Here is a 25,494-nt window from a genome sequence, read left to right on the forward strand (position 1 = left end):
TTGACTCCCGAGGGTGAAGGTGATACTTTTTTTTCCCCTCTATTTTCTTGTTTCTCTCCCTGTACCTCTCCTACCCACATCAACCCACAAATTATTTATATGTTATTTTCACAAGGAAAAAACAAAAAAGAAACGAATTAAAATAAGTAAATTCTTACTGATTGATTCCCTAGGTTTAGACTTGCTAAACCTGTCTCTAAACCCAAGGGAGCCAAGGTCATGTGATTGTTGCACCTCCTGTCGGGAGGGCAACCAACTCTGCATTTCTCCAGCTCTGCAATGGCAAATGTAGGCATGCTCATGCATGTATGTGTAGGGTTAGCAGGGCAACAGATGAGCAAGTTGGTATGAAAGCAAGACTATTCACTGAAGTCTAACGGTGAAGTAAGCCATAGCCTCACCCTTCAAGGTTGTTCTGTCCTTTCCCCCAGTCTTAGAATTAGAAATGCTCCTGGGGGCTTCCCTGGTGGCGCAGTGGTTGAGAGTCCGCCTGATGCTGCGGGGGACGCGGGTTCGTGCCCCAGTCCGGGAGGATCCCACAGTGCGGCGGAGCAGCTGGGCCCGTGAGCCATGGACGCTGAGCCTGCGCATCCGGAGCCTGTACTCCGCAACGGGAGAGGCCACAACAGTGAGAGGCCCACATACCGCGCAAAAAAAAAAAAAAAAAAGAAATGCTCCTGGATGGTCTCCACTCCTACCACATCCTCACAGGACAGAAATAAGCAGCACATTCATTTTGCAGAGCGGTTGCCACTGCTCTTCTATAGCTGAAAGATACACCCCATGGAAATATCAACTTCATTCCTGAATCATGAGATCAAGATATGGCAGAGCCAAGATTATGGAGTCTTGGGTGGAAGGTCAGGAATTTTAGGATGCATGTTTCTCCATGGTTACTAGGGAACTGTGTCTGCATTTAGCCTGGTGTAGCTGCTTTATCCCATCTAGCAGAAGTCTGGAGCTGGTTTTTTAATTGGTAGCTGTGTGACAGAGCACAGGTCAACACAGTGTTTCATCTTCTGCTCGAGAGCCACCCAGGGATGAAATAATGCCTACAAGGACAGAAGGTAGGCTGGAACACGAGAAAAGAGAGATTCTTGGATGAGCAAGGGGAAGGAACAAAAGAGAGCCAGGCAGGAAGAGAAAAGGGGAGGGAAAAAAGACAAGGGGAAGACAAAAAGAAAGAGAGGGAGACGTGTGTGTGTGTGTGTGTGTGTGTGTGTGTGTGTGCGTGTGTAAGAGACAACACATTATCCTGCTCTTAGGCGGAAACCAGGACTGTGGGTTGATTTACTCCCAAACTTCAGAGCATGGTCTCCCAGCTGCCAAGGTCAGAGGAGACTGAGCTGGTTGCTTCTGCATCTTCTCATGCCACTTGAGTTCAGGGGGCTGCCATGGTTAAGCCTTTTCTGCCCACAGTTCGCAGGTACATGGGAAATGGGCCAGTATGAACTGAAGTGGTTAGGAAGGCCAGGGCCCAATTCCACAATGGGCCCTGTGCACCTCCCTGCCCTGGGCCTCCCTAGGCAAAGCAGAAACTAAACAATATGCTCTGGATGTGCAGGCAGAAGAGAGCACATCTTCCCTCCCCTTCCCCTTGATTTCTTCAGAACCCCATATCCATGGTCACTGTATTCTTATGAACCCCAAATTTGGCCCTATGGTTTGATGACAAGGTAGACTATAGTGTTTGAAATCAAAACAGAATGCCTGAATTCTGTACGTACATAGTGATATAACAGGAGGTCAAGAACTAATTTTTTTTTTAACTGCCAAGTAAATGCTTTCAATATAACATTCTACAGAAGGTATTTTTTATCTGATTTTACAAATGGGGAAACTAAAATACGGAAAGATGAAGTAACTTTTCAAAAGATATTCAATAATTAGCAGGACAGGACCTGAACTGAGGTCAGTCTTTTTATTCCTAAGGTACATGTTCTTTATTACTAAGCCATATTTTCCCCCATCTTAATTATTTATTTATTTATTTATTTATGGCTGTGTTGGCTCTTCGTTTCTGTGTGAGGGCTTTCTCTAGTTGCGGCAAGTGGGGGCCACTCCTCATCGCGGTGCGCAGGCCTCTCACTATCGCGGCCTCTCGTTGTGGAGCACAGGCTCCAGACACGCAGGCTCAGTATTTGTGGCTCACGGGGCCAGCTGCTCCGCGGCATGTGGGATCTTCCCAGAGCAGGGCCCGAACCTGTGTCCCCTGCATTGACAGGCAGACTCTCAACCACTGCGCCACCAGGGGAGCCCTCCCCCATCTTAAAGAACACTGCTGTACCAGTTTTCTCCACCAGAGAGTAAAAAAAAAAAAAACACTGAAGTCTCCTTTTCTCTCTGTGTCACAGAATAAATGAAGTTCCTTAAGGTTGCAGGGAGAGAAGCTGATGTCTGAGCTCCTGGGATTGCAGTCCCCAGAATGGAGAGAGAGTGGAAAGGAGAAGGTAAAAGGGCACATGTACAGGCTGGCCCTCATGCTTCCTTTCTGCCTTTGCCCAGAGCACATGGAAGCTGAGCCTCTAGCTTCACAGTCTAAGAAATGTGGCAGCACAGGCAGCAGGCAACTGGCCAGAGTAGTTTCTAGAGTACTACTACCCTTAGAAACTGGTCAGCTGGCTGGTTCCCCCAGAAGCACTGTTCCTATTAGCACCTCACTTGGCTTGCTGTTTTTCTCTACATCAGCAGCTGTAACAGAGAACAGTAAACACAGCAAAACTTTATGGAGGAAGACTGTGTCAGGCATTCTAGGCTTGTCTTGTCTGGCCATAGTTCAATACACTAATGTACATAATGTATATAAATTAGTATGGATGCTACCAGTCAAAATTAAAGCATAAAATAAATAATAGAGAAATTTCCCAAGGCTTATCTAATACAGTCTTAAATCTCTGACAAAAATACCAAAGAATGTTTTATGAGACCACATACTGATCTTCAATGAACCCTCTATTCTCTCCTTTGAGGATCCAATTACATCAAAGCCTCTCCTTCTATCCTTTTAGTGACTTATGTTCTTTTTCATACTTTATACCTTATTAACTTTCTATATTGCATTCCAGGTGAGTCCCTAGGTCTATCTTCCAATTCACTAAATCTCTCTTTAGCTATGTTTAGCTTACTGCCTACATTGTTGAGGTGTTTTTCTTTTTGTTTTTCATTTCAATGAATCGTCTTTTCTTTTCTAGCATTTCTATTTGGTTCTATTTCATAGTCTCCTTTTTTATTTATTTTTCCTCTCTTGAGGAATTCTTTTTTATCTTTCAATAGTTTAGACATTCTTAAAGTCCCTTTAAGATCTGTCTATTTTATTTGGTTTTTCAGTTTATTTTGTTGCTCCTATTGGTTGACTTCAAGCTGGTATGTATACTTAAGTGCTTTGCAGTGTTTGCTCATAAGCTTGTCTTCATAAGAGGTCCATGGTATTTTGTTGAAAACAAAAAAGGCAAAAATGAAAACAAAACCAAATCTAATAGGATTGCTTTCACAGTTGCCTCTGCCAGAGCCCTAAAGAGTTCAATGATTCTGGACTAGTTTCTGAGTTATCTTCTCAGTTCAGGGTTTCCACATGGAGAAAGCAGTGCACATTTGGACCCATACAAAAGAAAGATGATGGCTTTAAGCTTATTTCTGGAGGGTGACTATTTCCACTAATGACATGATGTGGGCAGCTACTTCCTATAACAACTTTCAGGTAGTTTTCATGTCTGGTTCACCAGTGCTGCAACAGTTTGCCAGCCCCCAACTTTACCTGGTAAGCCTAGTTCCAGACCCATGTCATGAATAGGTTATATAATCTTGATTCCTGTCCCCAGGCAGGTTAGAGCCCTAGTCCCTACCATCCCTGTGGCTTCCCACATACAGCTTTGGCTATTGATTTCTTATATATTTCTGGCACCTGAAAATTCTTCTTACTTTTTTGCTGAAATATGAATTTAATTTAAATACATATATATAATTTTTTTAAGAAGATGTTGGGGATAGGAGTTTATTAATTAATTTATTTATTTTGCTGTGTTGGGTCTTCGTTTCTGTGTGAGGGCTTTCTCTAGTTGTGGCAAGCGGGGGCCACTCTTCATCGTGGTGCGCGGGCCTCTCACTATCGCGGCCTCTCTTGTTGCGGAGCACAGGCTCCAAACACGCAGGCTCAGTAGTTGTGGCTCACGGGCCTAGTTGCTCCACGGCATGTGGGATCTTCCCAGACCAGGGCTCGAACCCGTGTCCCCTGCATTAGCAGGCAGATTCTCAACCACTGTGCCACCAGGGAAGCCTCTATATAATATTTTTTAATACAACATTTCTATGTGTTTGTAGTGGAAGGAGAGGCATTCAACATCTGCCCAGAAACTTTGTTTTTCCCCGTCTAAGGTTTATAAAGTTTCTCCTAAAGTATGCCTTGTTTACTTTTATAACTTATTATGGATTTATCATACCCAAATTTACTTACTCTGCTTAAATCTCTTTTTTTCTATTTAGACCACCTACTGGATACCTGTTTGGTGTAAGTAGAACAGTATCTTCCAACACCTTTACTGATGTGTCATGAACTTTACAGGCTGAAATCTCTCACTAAGAATAGGATATAGGGACTCCCAGACCTTTGCCAAATCACATCAGCCAGCTTACAAACAATCTGATTCTGTCTGGTTTTTGTTTGTTTATTTTTACCAATTCCTTTGTATTATCTATCACCTATAATTCTCTTGTCTGTTCATGTAGGCATTTCTGTCTTACTGAAATTTATTTCCGTTGATTTTGTATTTGCAACTTAGAGTCATTAAAAAAATGGATATTCCATTATGAAATCACTTTACCATATAATTTATGAAACATTAAATCCCAGGTCCTTATAATAGTCTGCTAACTGATCTCCACTGAGAGAAATGTCCATGATGATTTCAACTTCCTGTCTTAAAACCAGTTTTTTAAGTTATGACAAAACTTTCTTTTGATCTCAAGATGACTAATGTTCTAATGTCATTTGTTAAAGAGTCATCTGAAAATCTAAATAAAATTGGTATAGCAGCTCCCCCTCATCATCATGCTTCCTAACTCTACAAAACAGCCATTATGTCTTGGTAGGCTCTCACTTTCTGAAGGAATGGCAAAGTGTGTCTGTAACTAAAATACCTGATTCGTGTATGGAACACTGTACTAAAAACAATAAAAATATTTGATTTAAAAGTCTAATATATTCTTTGAGACACCGTCACATAAAGGGCAGGTGTTTTTTTCCATGCTATCTGCAGACATAGTTTAAGGATCTGGTTATAGTAATTACAGTAAATTACCGACAACACTGCTCCCTAAAGACAAAAATACAACTATGATGTAAGATGTAATTCAGATTACAATTTCTGGGTTGCACTTGCCCTTTTGCAGGCACCACTAATCTTTCTCTTTGGTTTCCCAGTGGAATCGCTTGATGAAGGGACAGGCACAAAGCTCTCTGTGTAATCCACCTCCCTGTTGACCTAGTCCTCCGGGGCTGCCGATATAATTTGATACAGTTCCTGGGTTTAATGGAAAAATTTTTTTTCCTAATCACAACATGCTAGGTAGGTTTTAGAAGAATGAGTGCTCCCCAACCACCAGCATCCTGCCCCATAAATAATCTTATAAAAAAAATTCCTCTTCAAATTTAGTACCAAAAAAAAAAAACCAAAACTGTTTCTCTCTCTCAACGAGTTGGTCTGTCTCCTTTAACCAGACAGTCAAAGCTATTTAAACCCCTGGGATTTCTTTTTTGCTTTGGAATTAAATGAAAGGAGACTTTCAATTTTCCTGCTAATATGCATGTAAGAAAAGTAGACTAATAGAAAATTGAGGAGAGCTGGAGGGAAAATAGGTACCCATTCAACAATATGTATTAAGCATATTTATGTGTGATCACTACTGTAGGAGAAAGCAGCAGGACTGGTAATAATAACGCCACCAACACTTATCAAGTACTATATGCCAGGCTTGTACTAAATCAGTAAGTGGCTGCACTAAGTATTCACTCATCTAAACTCATGAACACTAGGTACTTTTATTATCACATTTTGACAGGTGGAGAAACTGAGGCACATGAAGATTAAGCAGCTTACTCAAGGTCACACAGTTAGTGGGTGGTGATGTCATGGCATGAACTCAGGAAGTCCATCCCCACAGCTGCTGCTCTTAATCACTGCTTCATATGCCTCAAAATAGGCCTCCACATCAAGAAACTCACGATCAACTTAAGGAAACAAGATACGGATACATACAAAGTTAAATAGGAAACCAAAAAACAACAACAGTGCAATGCAGATAAAGTTAAGTGCCAAATAAATGTGATGAGGAAAAAGAGCAATCGGAGCCAGAGGAAGGAGGGGCACAATAAATGAGGTCAGAGAAGATATCTTACTTTTTGGAGAAAACAAAAGCTGAGGCAGGGTTAGAAGGATGTGCAAGATGTTGATAAACTTAGAAAAACAGAAAGGTCAGTAAGGCTTAACCAGACGTCTACACAAAGGCTTGAGGGCAGAGACAAGCAGCCTGTGAAAATGCGACTCTGAGTAAGGAAAAGTGAAAGGTTTAATTGGAAGGGATAGCAGGGGGCCAGACTATAAATGACCTGACATAACAGATAACTAATCACAGAATAATTATAACTGCGACTCATAGAGCGCTCTCTACGTAGCAGGCACCGTGGTAAGTGTTTTACAGAACGTATCTTTTTAAATCCTAACAGGATCCCTATTACCTCCTTTGTAGAAGATGTAACTGAGGCTCAGTCATTGAGTAGCATGCGGATGTCACACTTTCGGTGAGTGAGTGTGAGGTCGCAAACCCACATGGTGTGACCTCAGCGACCTTAACGCACTACTGCTCCATTCTGCTTTCTGTGTGTTTTCAATGCTATGCTTCCAAGTCTAAACTTGACCTGTACACAGGGGACATTCCCTGATGGCTTCTGAGGCTGGAGCGTCATTAGGGATGTATAATTCCAGGGAGATATACACCTGCCAGCACTGGCCAGGAAAGCCTGGACCACAAGGCAGCTGAGGGAATGGATAGGGAAGGACATGTGTGAGATTCTGGAAGGAAGGAGCATCGGGATGTGGAGGCTGATGCAGGAGGGTCCGTGGAAGGTAAAAGATGACGTCCAAGGCTGGAGCCAAGGTCACCTGGAAATGAGGGGCAGTGGAGGGAAACTGGACAGGCTGATCTTTAGAGGAGACTACACTGACGGGCAGAAACAGTTGATAGCAGCTGGAGATACAGAACTGGAGCTTGGGCACAAAGGTGAGGTTGGCCGCAGAGGAGTAACAAAGGCTCAACCTGATGCACACACTTTCTGGGGTCCGGGCACTGTGGTGTGACTCACATAAGATTTGCACTGTACGGGACTTCCCTGGTGGTCCAGTGGGTAAGACATGCTCCCAATGCAGGGGGCCTGGGTTCGATCCCTGGTCAGGGAACTAGATCCCACATGACACAACTAAGAGTCCACGTGCCACAACTAAGAAGTCTGCATGCTGCAACTAAAAGATCCCATGTGGGACTTCCCTGGTGGCACAGTGGTTAAGAATCCGCCTGCCCATGCAGGGGACACGGGTTCGAACCCTGGTCCGGGAAGATCCCACATGCCATGGAGCAACCAAGCCCCAGAGCCACAACTACTGAAGCCCACGCACCTAGAGCCCGAGCATCACAATGAAGAGTAGCCCCTGCTCACCACAGCTAGAGAAAGCCCACACGTAGCAATGAAGACCCAATGCAGCCAAAAAAAAAAAAAGAAAAAAATCCCATGTGCCTCAACAAAGATCCCGCGTGCCACAACTAAGACCTGGCACAGCCAAAATAAATAAATAGATAAAAATAAATAAATCTTAAAAAAAAAAAAAAGACTTGCACTGCAGTGCATGTAAACCCGTGGTGCCTTGTGGACAATGAGAAGTGAACCAATGGATGTTTCTATTGATATTTTAATAGTTATGCATTTATGTTAACGTGTTCTGGGAAGATATAACCAGCATTTCCTACACATGATTTCATGGATATGATTATTTAGGATAAGACTAAATTTATTTTCCAATGAGTTGATTTAAAGTCAATGCAAAGACCAAATTTCAAGTAAATGGTAGTACAGGAGGACTCTTGTGAAGCAGGTCTGCAAATGACTATCATTAGAAAACACTGCACTGCTGCATCCCATTGGCTCTTCATACAACCCTACCACGTGTAAGTATTATCAACATCTCCATTTTACACACGGGAAAATTAAAACTCAGGTAAGTGACAGCTACAAGCTCACCCAATTTATAAGTGGCACAGCCAAGCCTACGCCCAGCATCGCAGAATCAAAAGCTCCTAGCCCTGCCCATGCCTCTAGGTGAGGAAGGGAGGCCCAACGCCACAGGGAAGCCACGCTAGAGGATGGGGGAGAGGGGAGGGAGGGGATGAAGGGGCAACTGGGAAACTGATGGCGCCTAGGAGAATTAATCTTCTAGTGTCACAAGAAAGTCAAGGGAGGACAAAGCTTCTCCTAGAGGAGGATCACAGTGTGTGGCACCTGCTGGGAGAGGAAAGGGAAGGGTGGAGACAAAGGCTTTGATGCTTTAAGTGTCATTAGTGAGGCTTCAAAGGGCGATTTCCACAGGGGGCTCAGGAAGGAAGATAGGTGGTGGAAGTGACTGGATACGGGCAAGAGGAGGCTGCAGACAGGCCTCCCTTTGAGAAGTTTTTATGTAAAGGCAGGAGAGGAACACAGCCTTAGCTGGAGAAGCAGGGCTTACAGGTTTAAGCCAAGATTGTCCTCCAGCCCCCCACCTGTATCCAGGGAAGAGGGGGCATTGGGAGGGTGGGGCTACCTAGGTCTCCGTACAAGGGAGCATCTTGGGGCTTGAGAGCATGTCACGGGGACGATGACAAGGTGACGGGCTGGAGGGGCAGGGGACCAGTGAACAGAAGCCCCTGTCCCTGAGGGTTCCTGGGCTGCGAAATCCACGCACACCTCAGGGACCAACGTCACCTGGTACAGATTTGCCATGGGGGAATTTGTCACTGGTTGGGGCGGGGGGAAAGGAAGCTGCTGTGGACAGGGGCAGTGTTCTGCAGGACACAAACATGAAGCTTCGGCGCTTGTCAGTGTCCGGATGGGACGGGGCCAAGGGTTGCAGGTGACAGCTAATGGCCCTGCTGATGTGAGGGGACCAAGCAAGTACAGTGAGAAGCAAGACTGGCTCTCGGGGCACATGGGGACGGGGAGAAGACTGGGTGCGTTGTGTCAGCAGCTGGCAGGGGGAGGGGTCGGGGTGGCCCTGCTGCTGAAAAGCGGCTGCCAGGAGTGCGGACAGTGCTGAGGAGTGTGGAACATGAGGGGACCATCCTGCTGGGCAGGCTGATCTCCAAAGACAAAGTGGGGAAGGGTCTGCCCTTTACACCAGTGAGCTAATTGAGACGCATTGAAAGAATTATCTCCCTTGAGCTCCACAAGAACCTACACATGCGCATATGATTTCCTCCAATTTGCAGACAAGAAAGGAGGGGCTCCAGAGAATAGACTGTCCTCTAGTTCTGCTCCAGGATTTCCCCCTGGGAAAGTTGGTCCTCGAGAAGGATGATCAAAATGGTGGTGAAACTTTGCACTGATTCGCCCTGGGAAGGGTGGAGTTTCCTTCCTCGGCTGAATCTTAGGCTGAAGCTAGATAAGCACATGCTGGGAATGATTCAGACAAGATCCTGTGATGGGGGAGACCTAGTGAGCTCCTATCTAACTCTGTGGGGACAGAGAGGCTATTTCCTTTGGGGTTTGTTTTATTTTTCAACCAGAGTTAAATCATTAGACGAGTTGAACAGTGGGTGTTCCAATTTTGTTTCTGCCGTGTGAACTGTGATACACACACACACAGAGACATTAAAGAGGTGCTGTCACCCTGTTTCCCATCACCAGGTGGGTCAGAGGGCCCCCCCTTACAAGGAACTAAAACTGCAGCTGAAATCGGAACATCAGATAATCTTATCAGAGCTGGAGCTGGACGCTGCAGCCAGGCCCGCTGCACACCCCCACAAGTCAGAATGAACTAGATCTGAGGACCCACCACGAAAAATACCCAGCTTGGGAAAGAGCTGCCTTTCAGAAAAGAAACGGGAGGCCAGAGGGGCCACAAGAGCCGCGGAAGGACGTTTGGAGAGGAATAAACCACCAGGCCTTTCAGCTCACAGGAAAGGCATAAGCAGAGTTCCGACCCACCCATTTAAGAAAAAAAAAAAAAAAATCCTCCCTGCTTGGCATCTAAAATATTCTTTATCCTCTTGGGAACAAAAACAGCTTTAGAAGAATTAGAAGGATGCTTTTTCCTTTTTTTTTTTTTTTTTTTTAAGGAATGAGAAATGCAGGGCTTTCCATTTCCTGAACAGCTTTCCTCCCCCTGAATCACCCTTCCTCTGGGCTCCCCAAGCTGCCCACACACCTCCCTGCCTTTGGGGAGGCGCAAGCATCTCCAGCTGTCCTTGTGCTGTGCACATCGTAGGCGCGTGGCACATGTCTGTGGGGGGTGAACCGTGCAGAAGGGAGACAAACGGCCTAAGAGTTCTCTCCTCCTAAGTCGGAAGGTGGTGGAACAGAGGAGGGAATGAAAGGATGCTCCACTTCCATTTCAGACCTTCCTTTGTCTTCAGAATTGGAAAAAAGAAAAATGAAAGGGGGGAGGTTCAAAAAAAAATACCCCAATCCTAAACTGGCACTGGGTACAGGCAAGGGAGGCCTGAGAAGAGGCCAGTGGGTGGCCTCGAGAGCAAACAAATTCCCGTGGAACGCCTCCAGTTGCTCCTCCCCGGAGCCTGAGACAGTGCGCCGGCGCCTTTAAGACCTCTCCAGACCTCCGATACCTTCTCAAGTTACAACACCCCTGGTCATCTTCCTCTTCACTCACTGAAGCCAGTTTTCCATTCTGTGCTCTTGTTTTCTTTTCCAGAGCAATTATTCTTAGCATTTGACAATGTGTTACAGAATTCAAACAAGTCAGTTAAACTGAGACATCTCCATTTCTAATTTTTTCCACCTTCTGTGTTCAGAGATCAGAGGTTCTTAGAATCACCTGGAAGCTTTAAAAAGCTTGAGTGGTGGGTAGTGCTTGGAGATCAGCACGATTTTTTTTTTTTTAAGTTTTCCAGGTGATTCTAAATGGAGAACCCCTGGGCTGGATCCCTATCAGATTCTCCTTTGTCTCTGGTGGAATTAAGCCCCTGCCTGGACACTTATTACAAGAAATTAGTGATCTTTCCTTAAATCTAGAGTTCTCCAAATTCAGTCTGTATTAGAAGCAACTTGGTCCCTGGTCGGAGAACGAAGATCCCTCATGCTGCACAGCGCGGCCAAAAGATAAAAAATAAATCATTTAAAAACGTATATTTGGGCTTCCCTGGTGGCGCAGTGGTTGAGAGTCCGCCTGCCGATGCAGGGGACACGGGTTCTGGGAAGATCCCACATGCCGCAGAGCGGCTGGGCCCCTGAGCCATGGCCGCTGAGCCTGCGCGTCCGGAGCCTGTGCTCCGCAACGGGAGAGGCCACAGCAGTGAGAGGCCCGCGTACCGCAAACAAACAAACAAACAAACAAAAACGTAGATTTGTGTGCTTCACACCAGAGGTGTATTCTGTAGGCCTGGGGTGGGGCTCAAAAGTGCTTTTTTTTTTTTTTTTTTTTGGCTGTGTTGGGTCTTCGTTGGTGCGCACAGGCTTTTCTCTGGTTGCAGCGAACAGGGGCTACTCTTCGTTGCGGTGCACGGGCTTCTCACTGCGGTGGCTTCTCTTGTTGTGGAGCACGGGCTCTAGGCACGTAGGCTTCAGTAGTTGTGGCACACAGGCTCAGTAGTTGTGGCTTGCGGGCTCTAGAGCGCAGGCTCAGTAGTTGTGGCACACGGGCTTAGTTGCTATGCGGCATAAGCCCGGACCAGGGCTCGAACCCGTGTCCCCTGCATTGGCACGTGGATTCTTAACCACTGCGCCACCAGGGAAGCCCCAAAAGTGCATTTTTAACCACCACCCCAAGTGATGCTGATGCAGGGGGTCCATGGACAGCAGTGAAACACAATTGCTTACTACATCATTTCTGGTAGTGGCCCAGCTGGGCTTAATTTATTCACACGCTATTAATACTTTCCAAGAGGTATTGTCCACAAATCACAAGAGCTGGGATGATAATGCCAAAAAAGAGAATAAAGTACTATAGGGCCATTTGGATCCTCCACCCATCAGAGCAGCTAATATTCTGATCCCCAAAATGGATAAACATGAATTTCCTGCCTTATTCATATGTGAAGTGAGAAGTCTCTTTTTGCTCACTCATACTTTTTGGGTCGTATCTCACCGCTCTTTCTAACATCTTCCGTAGCATCCTATACTTCCGGGTTAAATGGCAAACTAGCATAGTCATGACTCCCCCCGCCCCCAATTTCTCCAACCTCCTCTCTCAAGTCTTCCCTTACATTCAACCAGCAAAAGACAATCCCTGTCCCCCAACGGAGTCAGTTACATGGTTGTGATGTAAATGCTTCCCTGCTTCCCTCTGTACTGCCGTCCATATCAACGCTGGTGGAGGGGGGCCTTCACCATTCCCCTCCGCTACTTATATCCTAGCTGGGTGCCCGGGCCCAGCTCCAACCTCACCGCTCCTGTGTTGGGTGGTCTCCTTTGGCCCCCCAGATCCACTCTCCACTCTCTCCTGTGCTCTGCTCTGTGTCCCAGGAGGCTGACTTCTAGGGACCACATCATCTGAGCTCTCTTGCCCTCTGGCTTCTGACTGGGGCAGCCAGTGGGAGCGGGGAAGAGAGAGGATGTATTCCCTTGCTCCTTCCCACCTGGTTGCTGTGGTCCTGGCTCTGGCTGAGTTCCTCTGCAGTCACAGCTCTCCCCAGGCTCCCCGCTGACCCCACAGGCCTGGGATGGTGACAGCTTCCTGCGATGGCTAGGCCCTGGGTACTTTACCATATCTTGTTGACTCCCTTAATTCTCGGCAAATAGTTTCTTCATTCAATTCTGTCAGTTAAACTACTTTGAGAGTCCCACCTGTTTCCTTCCCAGACCCTGGCTGATACAGCCTCAGTAAGAGCCTTCCCAAGACCCCAGCTCACCCAGTCCTAGGATATCACACCCACCTCGGGGCCTTTTGTAGCATGAATTACACACATGGTTGGTATGCAGAATGGGCTCTGTTGAGCAGTGAGGGTCCCTTGAGTAGTCTAATCTGGCTGCCCACTCTGGGCTCTCCCAGCCAACCAACCACCAGTATGCCAACCCTGTCAGCCAATGCACCACATTCAATCCCTACTTCTAAATTAACCAAGTACTTCTGACACTATCTCTAAAAGACTGGTGGTATTTCTTAGCACATGACCCTCTCCTACCCACCTCCTTGCCAGGCATAACCAAGGGACAGCCAGCCTGGTAGGGACAGCAGCCTACCAGATGGCTCTCTTGGGTTCTCGATCCAAGGAGCTCAAAGCCTGACAACAGTCAGGGTGTGAAGGTTGCTAGATGGATGTTAGGACTGGCAGCCAGCCGGACCCATGGGAAAGTAGAAGAACTGGTTAAGAGAGAAAAGACAGAGGAGGGTGGGAGAAAGATCCTGAAGACTCTATGGGACTGTTTGATTTCTAGAAGCTTCCCTGTTCTGGATCCTTTGAGGCCTGTTCCTGTGCCTGTGAATTTACCAGTGATCTCGTACAATGGTCCTACCCTTCACCCGAATAAGCCTGGGTAAGCTTATGATTCATGTATCAAAAAGCCTGAAACCTCAGGAGCTTTACTCTTATGAGAACCCAAGTGAATCGGGGCAGGGACTTCGCAGGCCAGGAACCGAACCGTCTAGACACCTGGATTAAATCTCAGGTACAAAGGAAGAGACACATGTGCCTTGGTCGCAGAAGATCTGGAACAGATCAGAGGGGCACCCAGGGACTGAGAGAAGGCACTTCTACTAAATTCTTCAACAGAGAGTATCAATGGGCAAAGGAACACAAAGGATAGTGCAGAAACAGCTGAACTCAGAAAAAATGGAGACCTGTCACAGGCAAGGTGGCAATGCAGCAGGAGTACGGGGGAAGTAAGGGCATTTCAGCCATAACACTGGGTCAGACCTAAGGGTACGGTAACCCTCATCCTGGTTGTCTCCAAGGCAGGCACTGGCTGCGAAGCAAAGGTTACTTATTCATTCCACATGCTTAACATACACATATTGAGAGTGTAGACACAACGCAGTCATACTGAACCGCCCTAACTCATCCATAGGGTAGGGATGATTTATGAGCTCCAGGCCACAGATGAGGACTGGGGCTCCATGAGATTCAGGAACATTTCCAAGGTCAACCAGCTGGTAACTGACAGAGCTGGGACTCAGCCCAGTTTTGTCTCACTATAAAACCAATCTTCTTAACAACTCCGTAGGCCCAATCCTTGCCCCTTCAGGCCTAAGAGTCTGGTGGGAGAGAGTTAAGTAAACCACTTCTTATGCCTGATCTGCCTTCCCAACTAAGTTAACAAGACACCTGAGGGCAGGGCACATCATGGGCTCCTATTTCTGGGCTTAGACCCAAGAATTCAATAAATGGTTGCGATGCTGATGACAATAACAATACTGATAAAAGGATCAACAAGCAGCCGAGGTCTGGGGACTCAGCCTTTGCAACGCTAACATTCTCCCCCTGCTGCCCAGGAATGAATAAAGGGATGAACAGATAATAAACAGGGTGAGCTTGTTTCTGCCACTGAAGAGCCCTCTAATTGCACGCCTACCTCTTAAACCCCAATCCACTGACAGAGAAGAGAACAAATTGATGATGAACTCCTGTTGCTGATTGGCTGTGACCACATTTATTACGTAAATGAGTGAGAGGAAACTCCTAGGCTCTGACTGGCCTGGGACAGGAGGCCCCAGGAGCAGAAGGGCATCCAATATGGAAGCAGAAAAGCAAGAGCAGTGACAAGCCTGGTCAAAGAGCTCCCTGGGTGCAGAACGGCAGCCGATGAGGTACCACTATCAACTCAATTATGCATCACCCTCATCTGAAAACTGGGGAAGGCGCATAGCCAATCTCCACACAAGATTGTAACTAACTTTAAGAGATGGCCCTTCTCCAAAGCCAACAGGCAAAATGTACCCTTCATCTTAAAGATCATTAGAGAAGGGGACTTGATAACCCTTGGACCCTTTTCCACAGCATCGGAGCTCTCAGGACAGGAAATGATTTATTTGCATCCAACCTCAACTCTCCTCAAGCTGTTGAAGCTTAAGACCTCTTGTCTTTAGCACAAAAGAGCATCTGCTTCTCAATGTTGTGTCACATATATCCTCTGAGGCTAGTAAATCTGCCCCCAGGCAAAATCATGTCCATTTCTTTGACCTCTTCTCTTGGGTTTTGTGAGCTTTTCAAGTTCCTTTAAAGGTGAGACTACTTGGCAGTAGGGTTTAGTGAGCGAACAGAACACCAGATTGGAAATGAAGAGATCTGTCAGCTCTGTCACTTACTGGCCTTGTGACTTCGGGCAGACCAGTGACTCCCCGGGCCCCTGTCTCTTCTGTAAGAGGAGAAGGTTAACACCTCCTGTGCTCAGGAATAAGGGGAGGGGGCAGAAAGCAGGATTATTTCAGGCCATCAGTCAGTTATACATGATACAGACTTGAGAGAAAAAGGTGATGAAATAGACTTTGGATTTCAAGTCCCCAGGCCTTCTATTTCTAGCGAAAATGCTTAATGAGACAAATTGTTTATGTTTCTGTGCAGACTTGCTCATCAAAAAGTGTGCTGTTTGAGAGGCTCGTTAGATGTGGCTTCACAGAGTCCAAAAGGGTGCTAAGCCTTGACTAGAATAAAGGATGTGAGAGTGCACGTCTCTCTATATGTAATGGAAATTTCTGGAATGTTACGCACACACATACACCCATACACACAAACTGTGAAGATTGGCTATCTGTGAAAAGCGGATCTTTTTCTTTATATACTTCCAAAATGCTCAGAAGAATCTTTTTACCATAAGCACATATTCCTTTTTTTTTTTTTTTTTTTTTTTTTTTTTGCGGTACGCGGGCCTCTCACTGTTGTGGCCTCTCCTGCTGTGGAGCACAGGCTCCGGACGTGCAGGCTCAGCGGCCATGGCTCACGGGCCCAGCCGCTCTGCGGCATGTGGGATCTTTCCGGACCGGGGCACGAACTCGCGTCCCCTGCATCGGCAGGCGGACTCTCAACCACTGAGCCACCAGGGAAGCCCCATATTACTTTTATAATCCTAAAAAAACCATAAATATGATAAAGAACCACCACCAGCACCCCATTAAAAAGGTTCATGGAACGTGTCTGTAGGTCTAGATCTAAGGCTGCCATGCCATAATAGGAAAAAGACTGCACAGCTTTCAAATTTCACTGCTGGTGTTCAACCCATACCTGCTGGATGCTCACAATTCAACAACATTTATTAAGCACTTAATCAGTGCTGGCATCATGCTAGACCAAGAGCTGGCAAACTACAGCCTGTGCACCAAATCCAACCCACCACCTGTTTCATAAATAAAGTTTTCTTGGAACATAGCCACACCTACTCATTTATGCATTGTCTGCAGCTGCTTTTGTGCTAGAACAGCTGAGTTGAATAGTTGCAGAAGAGACCATATGGCCCAAAAGTCTAAACTATTTACTATTTGGCCCTTTACAGAAAAGGTTGTTGGCCAGTGTGTTAAGCAATGAGGATTCGATGGTGAGTATGACAGGCCTGAGCCCTGCACTCATGGAACTTACAGTCTAATCGGTGGGGGGGGGCACTCAATCAGTCACACAAACAAATGTATTATTGTACCACACTAGCAAAGAAAGGTGTGTTTGGTGCCACTAGAGAGTATTATGGGCAGTTGACCTAGGTGGGAATATCACGGAAGACAAAAAAGCCCAGCGGGTACAAGGGTCCTATGATGGGAGAGAACATAGAAATAAAAAACAACAAAAACAAAAACAAAACAGAAAGAAGCCAAAGTGGCAGGAGGTTAAGGCCTGGCAATGTGTGACGCCAGATAAGGCCAGAAGGGGAATGGGAGACCAACCACACAGGACTCTGGAGACCCTGATAAGGACTTGTCTTTATCTGAAGAGAAATGGGGAGCCCTGAAGGGTTTCCAGTGAGGCCACTGGAGATACAGTGAGATGAATGTTTTGAATTTCTCTGGCTTCCAGGTGGAGAAAGGCTAAAGGAGACCCAGGTTAGCCAGTCAGGAAGCTGCTTTGCAGAGGCCTGGATGAAGATGGTCGTAGCTTGGATCTCAGGGTGCAGATGGTAGGGATTAGAGGTCTGTCAACTGAGGTGCAGAAGCAAGACCATCAACCATCCCAAATGGTCCACTTGGCTGTGAAGGAGGTGTCCAATGTTATCATGGGTTCCATGGTTCCAGATACAACAGAAATATCCAAGAATGACAAAAGACCTTTTTATGGTTCATAAACCCAGCTTTCCTTTCCCTGTGTTTCCGTGTGTCCTGAGACTATGATGGATGTCCAGTCTTTCAGACACATAAACAGTGGCCATTTCCTTACATGGCCCCTGTTCAATCATGCATCCTGGGCAATTCAACCACCCCTAAAATGAAGGTGCAAGTCAACTGGAACATGTAATCTATTTTATGTTTTCAAATCCTATTTCATCCAACTATTTACTCTGCAAAAGGAGAAGTACTCATATTTTCAGTTTTGATTAAAAATATTAAATGCCCTCATTTGACCTCCTTTGAATGAGCCACACGTCTGTCAGGCACTGGGTAAATAAAAGCATGACTGGAATACTAAATGGTGCTTCTATTTTGGGTTCAGCCTATGAGTTGGTTTCTTTTTTATTTCTCCTTCCTTTCAGTGGCCAAATAGATATGTCAGCAGGCAACGAATTATTGCTGCCATAGGTGTCAAGTTCTACTAACTGAAAGGGTACGTGACCACTCAGGAGACACGACACACAACATGAAGGAAAAACATTTTTGAACTAACAGGAACTCTAGGAGCAACACCAGATCACTGGCAGTGAAAGCTACTGGCAAACGGGAGGACTTATTTTCTCATATTTCCACTTGTACAGCTGACAGTTTAAAAGGAAGAGGAATTAAAACCCAACAAATAAAATCTTTATTCCTCAAGGAAAGCTCCATTCAATCACCATGAGCTATAACTGAGATTTCCAGAATGGTGTGTTAGAAGCCAAGCCAGACATCATCCAAAGAACTGGATTAGTTCAGTAAAATAAAAATAAAATAACAGGGCTTCCCTGGTGGCGCAGTGGTTGAGAGTCCGCCTGCCAATGCAGGGGACACGGGTTCGTGCCCCGGTCCGGGAAGATCCCACATGCCGTGGAGCACCTGGGCCCGTGAGCCAGGGCCACTGAGCCTGTGCATCCGGAGCCTGTGCTCCGCAACGGGAGAGGCCACAACAGTGAGAGGCCCGCGTACCGCAATAAAAAATAAATAAATAAATAAAGTAAAATAACAAATCAGTCAATTTGGAATCTGGAGAGAAAATACTGACATTGTCAGTGGAAAGCAACATGGTAGAGCAGAAAGCAGAGCTAAGAGCTCTGGAGTGGGACAGCCATAAGCTCCAAACCAGACTTTGCCATCTAGCAGCTGTGTGACCTTGGATAAGTTATTTAATGACGCTGAACCTCAGTTTCCTAAACTATAAACCATGGGTCATAGGACCTAGAGTTGTTCTGTGAATGAGTTAATTTGTGAAGATCCTTGCACACAGTAAGGGATCAGTAAATGATAGTTCCTTTCCTGGATTGTCCAAATTTAAGCCTGGACTGAAAGAACGGTGCACAGCTCCATCACCACTAGACTGTTCCAGGACAAAACATCACTAAAATGTTCTGCCGATACAGGGCAAGTACCCTAACTCGCTCCTGAGAATGACCACGAATCAGATGGAAACACTAAATTCAAAGATGAAGAAAAAGCCAGAAAAGGAGAAAAATGGAGTGAAGCGTAGCATGTATGACTGCTGTTTTTACTATCTGCACTCCAGTAAGGAAGAAACTGTGAGCAATTGACTTTGGAACCATCCCTGTGAGCCTGGCGCTTCCTGGCCCTCCTCGGGCTCAGCAGAGTAGGCTGGAATGCAATTGCTCACTGTTCGTTTCATGACAACACACCTCTTGGTTGCTCAGGGCTAGGAGGGTGGAGGTGCCTCTGGCACCTGTTTTGTTTTTGTTCTTCCAATCACCTAAATCCATCTACCCATCCACCCGTCCATTCCATCGTCCATTCATTCAATCTCTCGCCATGTACCTTCTGAGCACCTATTATGTGAATGTGGGACATATCGAGCATTTGAGAAGATACACAGATGGATGTTTTATGTTGTAGGCGAGATTTGTGGAATTGTAGGAGTTGCCTATCTAATCCAACATTCCATTTGTGTGTGTTGTGTGTGTCTAACATCTATTAGAGTAAGACCTTAATAGTGTACACATTACTATTTATTAAGACCTCACCATATTACAGGTTCTATGCTGCATGCTTATATGTGTTATCTCGTTTATGTGTCACGACCACTCTGTGAAGTCAACACTGTTATTATCTTTAATGAACAGATCAGAAAAATAGGACTGGCACAGATTGTAAATGGCAGAGCAGGGATCTGAAGTCACGTTTTGTTTTGTTTTGTTTTTTTCTTTCGCGGTACGCGGGCCTCTCACTGCTGTGGCCTCTCCCGTTGCGGAGCACAGGCTCCGGACGCACAGGCTCAACGGCCATGGCTCACGGGCCCAGGTGCTCCGCGGCATGTGGGATCTTCCCGGACCGGGGCACGAACCTGTGTCCCCTGCATCAGCAGGCGACTCTCAATCACTGCGCCACCAGGGAAGCCCCTGAAGTCACGTTTCTTAACGAGGAAGGAAGAATCAGAATTGTCCTGTTTGCTGTGTCCCTTACCCAGAGATGTGTATGATATCTTCTTTATATTTGTTCTCTGAGACAATTAAAAGACGGCTGATGTTAGAATAAATGAAACAGTGTGTCAAACAGTTTCAGGAAGTGCAAGAAAGAAGCCTCTGATGGAAATTAAAAATTAAGGACTTAATCGAGCTTCTAGCTGTGACAACTGTTCACGTACATTTACTAAGATTTGAAATGTGACTTCTTTGGGCCCTTTAGGAAAATACTTTTGCCGTTAACAGGAATATCTGCTTCACTCCGGAGCCACTGACACCTGAGCAACATTCACGTGGCCAAATGTGCTCTGACTTGTCCTACGACTGTTGGGAAAGAGAAATGGAGTAGAAATTCAGATTTCCATATAAAAGATGAGAATTGAAGTCCTATGACCATTAATGCAGTGGATCCATGGGAAGTCAAAGATCTCCATGGTTCATGAAAAGAGCTCCAGACTAAGGAGCAACTAGTCATGAGTTCAAATCCAAGCTGTGTGGCCTTGGGCACAACAATTAACCTCTCTGAGCCAGTTTCCTCATTTCTACAATGAAGAGAATAAGATCTACCTCACAGTATTTTTGTAAGATTAAAGAAGTATCAGCAGAATATAAAACCAGTTCCTTCCAATATTCACATTTACAAAATGACAGGGTCTTGAGGACTTCCCTGGCGGTCCAGTGGTTAAGACTCTGCACTCCCCCTGCAGGGGGCACGGGTTTGATCCCTGGTCGGGATACTAAGATCCCACAGGCTGCGTGGCATGGCCAAAAAAAAAAATTTTTTTTTTTAATGACAGGGTCTTATACGTTGGCTTCTAGCGTGAATTGACAACATCCTTTGCAAAGGCATCACTAGTACCTTATCCAAAAATTCTTCCATTAAACAGAAATGAGCTAAGCAACTAAAAGGTTTGAGGCTCCCTGTACTGAAACAGAACCCAGTTCTCAATTTTGACTGCAAACCCTCCGGACCATCTCTGTCCTGCTAATAGGGACACACTGTCTCATCTCTTTCTTGCCTTCTCCCCATTCTCAATTTAAAGGTGACCACATTCCACATAAAACCCACAACTGCCCTCTGTCTTCTCTGTTTCCGTTTAAAAAAATTTTTTTTGATGTGGACCATTTTTAAAGTCTTTTTTGAATTTGTTACAATAGTGCTTCTGTTTTATGTTTTGGTTTTTTGGTCAGGAGGCATGTGGGATCTCAGTTCCCCGGCCAGGGATCGAACCTGCATCCCCCCCGCTGCCGCACTGGAAGGCAAAGTCTTAACCACTGGACCGCCAGGGAAGTCCCTCTGCTTCCTTTTAAAGTTCCCATTATGTCCTTCAGAAGGCCCCTCAAATGCGGGATCCTGTCACCTGATGCTAAAGAGATCGAAATCATCTGGGGTAGTTCCAAAGGCCGGAGCTAGAACAGGTGGGGTGGATTTAGAGGAAGGTTCCAGCTCTGCATACGGAATATGTTTGGAACAGTGGTTGCTGGCTAGCTGGGAGGCAAGCTTCTAAAGCAGGCAGCTCTCCACCAAGAAAGCTCAAGCAGAATATCTCACCCACTGCTGATTGACTGAACCTCCGAACATCAAATGGTTTTGTTCAACACTTACTGAGTGCTTTCTATGTCCTAGGCACTAGAAATGCAAGCCCTCAGTCCCTCCGCTGGAGAGACGGACCCACAAGCAGGTAGGTATAAAACAGTGTGGTAAGTACAAAAATAGAGAAATGACAGGGAGCACTGTGGGGTGGACCTAACTCAGGAAGTGGACCTCACTCAGGTGGGCTCTTCTTTCTGGAGGAGGCGACACCTCAGCGGTCTTAAAGGTTGGAGTAGGGAGGCAGTGAGGGGCAAGACGGGGGCAGCGTAGAAAGGGCATTTGGGGCAAAAGGAATCAGCATGAGCAAAAGAACAAATGTGACCAACAGAATGGTTTATGAGAGGCACTCCAGGCAGCTAGATAATGCTAGAACAGTACATGAGGGTGGGGAGGGGTAGGAGACAGGCCGGAGCTACAGACAGGAGCCAGGGCACGGGGCCCCTGTAAACTGCATTCTGCAGGGTGGAACTCTGGGTCCCTGTGTTTTTAAGCACAAGAGTGCTTAAAACACCCTAAAGGTTTTACGCACGAGTGACTAAGTTTCTATCATCTTCGATTCAGGAGGTTTTCGGGTTTGTTTTTTTTTTTCCCAAAGGGAAACTGCAGGACAGCCTTGCGAGAGCTGCCCTAGTTGAGCTTCAGGAGCCACAGGGTCAGAACAGCCCTACCTAACTAACTACCGAAGGCAAGCACCCAGCTCCTTTGGTCCCCTGCCGCTTCCTCCTCTATCTGCTGGGCCTCTTGGTAACACTAACCTCCTAAAGAGGTGATGTGGGCACAAGGTGACTCAGCATTACAGAGTGCTTGGAAGCAGTCAGAAGTCCACGTTGAGCCCTGAGCATCTCTCTGCAGTGGGCACACTGGCTGGGAGGCAGGCCTCAGAGGGGCAGGGTTGCTGCAGTGCGCTCCAGAGCCTGCCAGCATGGCAATCTGGCGGCTTCTCCCCCACTCTCCTTCCTTGCCTCCTTCCTAATAGCCCCTGGCTCCTGGCTGACTTGACTGGACACTAGGGTGGGAAGGGACGGGCAGCACAAGGCTGTCTTGCAGAGAAAAGCATCCTTCCAGTTGTGCTCAGCCACTGGACCCTTCCCACCTCCCCAGTCGGGAACTCTGGCCTCCTGTGCTTTTCCGAACCACTGCACCTCTCACCTCTCGAGCTGCCATTTGGAACTATTCCCTCCCACCCCACCAGCTCCTTCCTCCTTCCCCATCCTGTATTACCTCTCCAGTTCTATCCCTCATTACCAGGGCCCTCAGTCTCCACTGCCTATGTGAAGGTTCTGTCTGTTTCCTCTCTGCTGAATGAGTCACGCTCCTTGGGCTCCTTCAATAACTGCATAAATGGCTCTGCTAGACACCCCCGCCCCAAACCTCCCTTGATCGCTCCTTCATACCCGACCCCTCCCTTCCATCACTTCTCTTTATTCTGAGCACTTGAGTCATCTACTCACTGAGTCATCTACTCACTTGTACTGGTTTAGCTGCTCCAACCACTCCCCACACACTAATCCCTGACTCGGCCATGCATTTCTCACACAGCCTGTCCCCTCTGCTGGGAATGTTTTTGTCCCTGTCTCCCTTCTGAACTCCGCCTCATCCTTCCAGGCAAAGCACAAACGTCACCCTGACCCAAAGGCTTACCCCCTCACCTCCAAGACGGATTAAATCTAATAAGACTTCTTCTACCCTTTTAAACTGAGGATGTTTTTGCTTATGTCATAATAACAGCTAGGACTGATATGCCAGGCACGAGAACCTTATATTCAATCCTCAAAATCACCCTGTTATTACCTCTAAGTCAACCAGCCCAAGTTTACAGCAAGTCAGTGGAAGAACTGAGGCTTAAACCCACGCAGCGTGGCTCTAATCAGAGGTGTTGCCACCTCTTCACCCAGCAGACCAGGAAGCCTTTGATTCCCAGAGCTACACTCTGTTCCCCTGGCACCCCAAGTGCCTGGCACACAGTGGGTGACTACTAAATGTGGTAGTTCTGGATTTAACTGAAATTTGTTAGGCATGCATCCCACGTCTTCCTCACATGTATGTTCTGTCTCCCCAAGCCATCCATGAGATCCTCGGTGAGAAAGGACCAGGTCATCTATGTTCCTCACAGGTCTGCAATCACATGCATATTGGGGAACTGGGGGAACCGCAGAGAGCTCTAGGGGTGCAGATGGGGGCAAACTAACTTTAGGTTACTATATGCCTTAAGTGTGTATACTTTACAAAGGCTTCTTCACATGCCTGATCTCATAGGTCCTGACATCAACAGGCTGTGGAGAAGGTAAAGAGACGGAGGTGCAGATGGCCTGAGATCTGGTCAAGGTCTTAGAGCCAGAAATAACTGAATGATATAGAAATTACAACACAGGGCTCTGAACACAACAGCTGAAAGCCAGTCCCCTGCTCACAATGCCTAGGCAGCTGTGGCCATCAAGAATGGGCAGGCTGATGTAAGTCAACTATACTTCAATTAAAAAAAAAGTAAAACAAAAAAAGATCAAGGTCAACCAGTTCTAAAAAAAAAAAAAAAGAAAGAAAGAATGGGTGGGCTGAGTGTTCAGCTCCTCCCCCAGATTGGGTGTCCCTGGTTGCTGGGACAGGGGAGCCTGGCAGGGTGTTCTCCACCGGAGGCTGGCTGAGCAGACCTAGGGCAGGGTGTGTGAAGGCAGCTTCAGAAGGACCTCTGGGAGCCTCTTGGAGTGTTTGGTCACTCTCACCAGACAGAACAGAAAACCCTGAGAGATGACACGATTTCCAAGTGGTCTGACAATATAGATATGAAGAGCCAGGAGAAACAGGTTTGTTCTTCCCATTAGTAGGAGGTAGTCAATGTCCCTACTATTCGTAACTATCCCATCGCATTTCTAAAAATCCATACCTTTATTTCATTGTCCTAACCCAACATTAACTTCAGATCGAATTTACTCAATGTCCTGTGCAGAAGGGAAGGCTTTTCAGGCTCAGGTGGCCTCTGCAGAAGAAAAGCTTTTCCCTAGTAGGAAGGGCAGTGAACTTCTAGCCAAAAGACCGGCCCCATCTTTACGCAAGTCTCATCGCCCCGCCGAGCCTTGATCTCCTCTTCTGTAAAATGGGCATAAAAATGCCCACTCACCCACCCATCCCACAGAATTGTGGCAACGACCTGTGAGCTCCCAGCCTAGGCGTCCCGAAGATCTGAGTGGTCTCTTGGGTCTCCGTCTCACAGTCCTCATTATTCAGGAAGTGAATGAGACACTGCAGATGTCTCCTCTGAAGTGCAGAGAGAACCACCTCCCACTGGGGGCCTCGGACCCCTGAGGCTTAAAGCGAAGGCTCGCAGATCGCCCAGCTCTGGCCGTGGCTTTGACAGGGGACGAGGCAGTCTGTAACTCCGGGGGCGCGGTGGGGCGGGTGGAAACCCGGGTTCCCCGACCCTGGCACCGAAGGCTGGGGCTGCCCTTCCCCGCCCTACCGCTCACGGTGGCTGCAAAGCGCCCTGGGAGGCCAGCCCAGCGGCCGGGCTTGGGAAGCGCCTCGCTTACCTGCGGCTCCACCAGCCAGCGCTGCTCCGCTCCCAGGGGCGCGGGGCGCGCGGCGCGGAACGCCGAGTACACGGGGATACGGTCCCGGGTGCTGTACAGGGTGGCGAAGCGCTCGGCGCCCTCGGAGCGCTGACAGATCTTCACGTGGGCAGCAGCCGCCAGCCCCGCGGGCGGGGTCCCGGCGTAGAAGAATCGGTCGCATTCGCCGAAGCCGGCTTCCTGCTCGCGCACGAGCCGGCCCTCCAACAGCCCCGCCAGAGCGAGGAGGCCGCCCAGCGCCAAACAGCGCGCGGGGCCCATGGCGCGTCTGCGGGCCGGGCGGGGAGAGCGCGAGGCCGCCGAGCGGGGCCGCGGGGAAGTCGGAAGCCGGGGGCGGCGCAGCTGAGCTAGCGCTCTGCGGGCCGAGCTGGGCGGCCCCGGCGGCGGGGGCGGGTCCGCGTCCCGAGGCCGCG

At 47.3% G+C, this 25,494-nt stretch overlaps 1 protein-coding gene across 1 annotated transcript in view; it reads right to left on the bottom strand.

The window, feature by feature from the left end:
- Positions 1-25,453, bottom strand: part of ENDOD1 (endonuclease domain containing 1) — a 31,242-nt gene extending 5,789 nt beyond the window's left edge. Inside the window, exon 1 of the mRNA XM_082627837.1 lies at positions 25,043-25,453. Coding sequence (XP_082483963.1) covers positions 25,043-25,342 — 300 coding nt within the window. The 5' untranslated portion in view covers positions 25,343-25,453. The remainder of the gene's footprint in view (positions 1-25,042) is intronic.
- Between the last annotated feature and the right edge of the window lie 41 nt (positions 25,454-25,494).

The sequence above is a fragment of the Mesoplodon mirus genome (assembly GCF_964341445.2).
Source record: "Mesoplodon mirus genome assembly, chromosome: 7".
NCBI lineage: Eukaryota > Metazoa > Chordata > Mammalia > Artiodactyla > Ziphiidae > Mesoplodon > Mesoplodon mirus.